Here is a 2,926-nt window from a genome sequence, read left to right on the forward strand (position 1 = left end):
TCGAAGACACATCAAGTTTTATAAAAATATTATAGAGAGTAGATGCTTAAATAAACCAATTAGGATATAAAATTATATTGTATTTGAATAAATGTATAAAGTAATAAAAGCATAGAAAGTAAGATACTCAATTTGCTTCGTAAATATATGAATGAATCCTGTTTGTATTAAAATAATTAGAATATTCTGGTCCAGGATTCTTTGCCTTTTATTTATTGTTATTTATTTTGTATAGGAAGAGTCCTTCAATCTGTTAAATCTTAGAATATTTTAGAATTTACATAAATAAATGTTTAAAATTCTAGAAGAAGTACAGATTTTTTCGACATCTGTGAAGTGCTCCAATTTCTACCAAAAATCAGAAAAATTTTCTAAAGTTATAAAATTAATCAGAAATTCTAAAATTTACATAAAAATTCTGAAAAATTAAATATGAAAAAAATTCTGAGAAAAATTTTCATCAGAATATGTTCTTAGATATACCCTTATCTTTTTGATAGTTTTTTCTATAAACGAAATGCTGAAATATTCTTTCTTAAGGATGTATGGTTCATATCTCAAAACATTATCAAAAATATAAAAATTTCGAATAGTTTCATTATTATGTCTGAATATCTGTGTAAAATTTGAGCACAATTCTGATTATTTTGCTGCATAAAACTATTAGCCAAATTATTTATCTTTTACAGTTGATTTCAAGATACATCCACTAGCTAATATCATCAAAATTTTTTGGATAGCTGATATTAGTTTATTTGACTTATACTTTAAACTAATATTATATAAACAAAATATCCTTAATAAAGTTTTGGCTATGAGATGAGGAATTGACTGGATTTTCAAAGAATTTTAGATTGGATTTTTTTCTCAATCTTAAATGACAATTTTATTCTATAAGAATATAATACATAAACTAAGAATATGTATAACAATACAAATATAAACAAGTTAGATTTACTCGACGTAAATCTGTTCAAAACCGAACGTTCGATTGAGATAACAAGTCTAACTTATTCACATTCGTATTGTGTCTGTCTAAGGAATTACGTATTTTACGTATTTTCTCTTTATTGTTTCGAATTTTTTTTTATTCAAACATGTGCAATAAACCGAAATCAAACCTGCGTTAAGATATACATAACATTGATATTTGCAGCCGGCACATCGACTCGAAGAGAACTGCAGCGTCTCCTTATATAGTTTCGTAATATCTATAAATATCAATGGAAATTATAATTCTTATTCCAAGATTATACAATACGTCATATAGTACATTATCGCGTTGTTATGAAAGATAAATGTGAGCGGCTATATCTGACTTAAGATCCCGCATGTACAATACATAAGACAATACAATAAATTTATTGAGATGTAATCGCGAACTATATAGTTAGTCCGTATTATAATCTTATATTTCGCGCTTTACAGCTCATCGCTACGTCTCGACGCATATTGACGATTATCATATCTAAGCCTGCATCAAAGCTATTACGATAAGTAACAAGTTTATATATATTATATATAAAATTATAATTCTAATATTTGACATTATCAGAAAATATCATGTACGTCGCCACTAAAAACAAGAAATACTTTTATCGCATTTAATCTAATTGTATGGCTAAACCAAACTCCAAAGTTACACTCCTTTCCAATAATTTTCCAAGAAATTTTCGCCTTGTATTTTATTTCGACGACGTACGATTGTCTGTTGACATTGCGCTCAGTTTAAACGAAAAAAATTGTTATCGAAGATAAAGGGAAATTGTCTTTCCACCTTTACTCACTCATAGCAAAAATTAAATTATATGTTCTACGTAAATTACTTATTTGTATACTTTATGTTATAAAAGAATAAACGAGAGTACTTATACACTACTGATTTGGCTTACGATTAACATATAATTCAAATACTACATATGAAAAAAAGAAAATAAAATAAAATATATTCATATTGCATCAATGTGATTTAGAAGTGGGTCTTTTCCATCGATCACTTTGATTGTTTTAAACGTTTTAGCGTTAGAAACGCACTGCCCGATCTCAAAAACTATTATAATTGCTGCCGCCCAACTGCGAGTTGAAAGTTCTGTTGTTTGGAGAGTATCCTTGCCTGAAGTTGTTACTTAAGCCTGTGTACAAAGAAATCTATATGTACGTATACATAAATATGGTAAATAATATGCAATATTATGTCAATATGATATAATAAATGCGAGAACATTTGCTTGTAATTTAAAAGTGTTAAAAATTATTAAACTGTTTTCAAATTATGTATTATAGGGAAAAATATAAACAAAATTCAATTTATAATTGTAAGAGATTATTAGATATATTTTCAAAATATCTTAAATACAATTATTTTATTTTATCTTGTGTTTTCAGATATTTTTTGGTATAATCCAACAATTGTACCTCTATAGAAATCATCAATGCGATAAAGACTCGTAAGAAATTATTTTATATATTTTAAAAATATTTTAAAGAATAACAATAGTTTAGAGTTTTAATTTAAACAATTTTTATCTTCTGTAGCGTGTTTTTGGAAATTTTCCATATGATCCAGCATTACCTCCACAGAAATTGCCAATGCCACTTAGCGACATGTTACTTGATCCGCCGGATGAGTTCATGAATAGCTCAATATATCTGTGCGACATGTGACTTTTATCCTATAATAAAACATGAAGTTAAAATTACATTAGCTTATGCAAGTGTATGAATTATTGGAAATCTAAGTTAATTTTTAGAAATCATTTTTAATTTCTATACAAATTTTTACAAGATTTCTACACGTAAAAAAAATCGTGTGTATATATAATGTATGAAATTTTAACTCGGTGGGGGATACCCAAAAAATTGGCTAACTTAGTCCAAGTTTGTTTAAAAGATACCAGAGGTAGAGTAAGAATAGGTAATCAAATGT

The 2,926-nt window shown here is 26.8% G+C and overlaps 1 protein-coding gene across 4 annotated transcripts in view; it reads right to left on the minus strand.

Moving 5' to 3' along the window:
* Window positions 1–1,675: 1,675 nt before the first annotated feature.
* Window positions 1,676–2,926, minus strand: part of LOC108753364 (heterogeneous nuclear ribonucleoprotein F-like) — a 6,845-nt gene continuing 5,594 nt past the window's right edge. For 3 of the 4 annotated variants that reach the window (XM_018494891.1, XM_018494890.1, XM_018494889.1), the window contains exons 8-9: window positions 2,573–2,672; window positions 2,044–2,132 (exon numbers count right to left, since the gene is read on the minus strand). In XM_018494891.1, the coding sequence (XP_018350393.1) occupies window positions 2,044–2,132; window positions 2,573–2,672 (189 nt within the window). Of the gene's footprint in view, window positions 2,133–2,572; window positions 2,673–2,926 lie in introns of all 4 variants that reach the window. The other variant, XM_018494888.1, reaches the window with a different exon arrangement.

Source organism: Trachymyrmex septentrionalis, unplaced genomic scaffold, assembly GCF_001594115.1.
Source record: "Trachymyrmex septentrionalis isolate Tsep2-gDNA-1 unplaced genomic scaffold, Tsep1.0 scaffold69, whole genome shotgun sequence".
Classification (NCBI taxonomy): Eukaryota; Metazoa; Arthropoda; class Insecta; order Hymenoptera; family Formicidae; genus Trachymyrmex; species Trachymyrmex septentrionalis.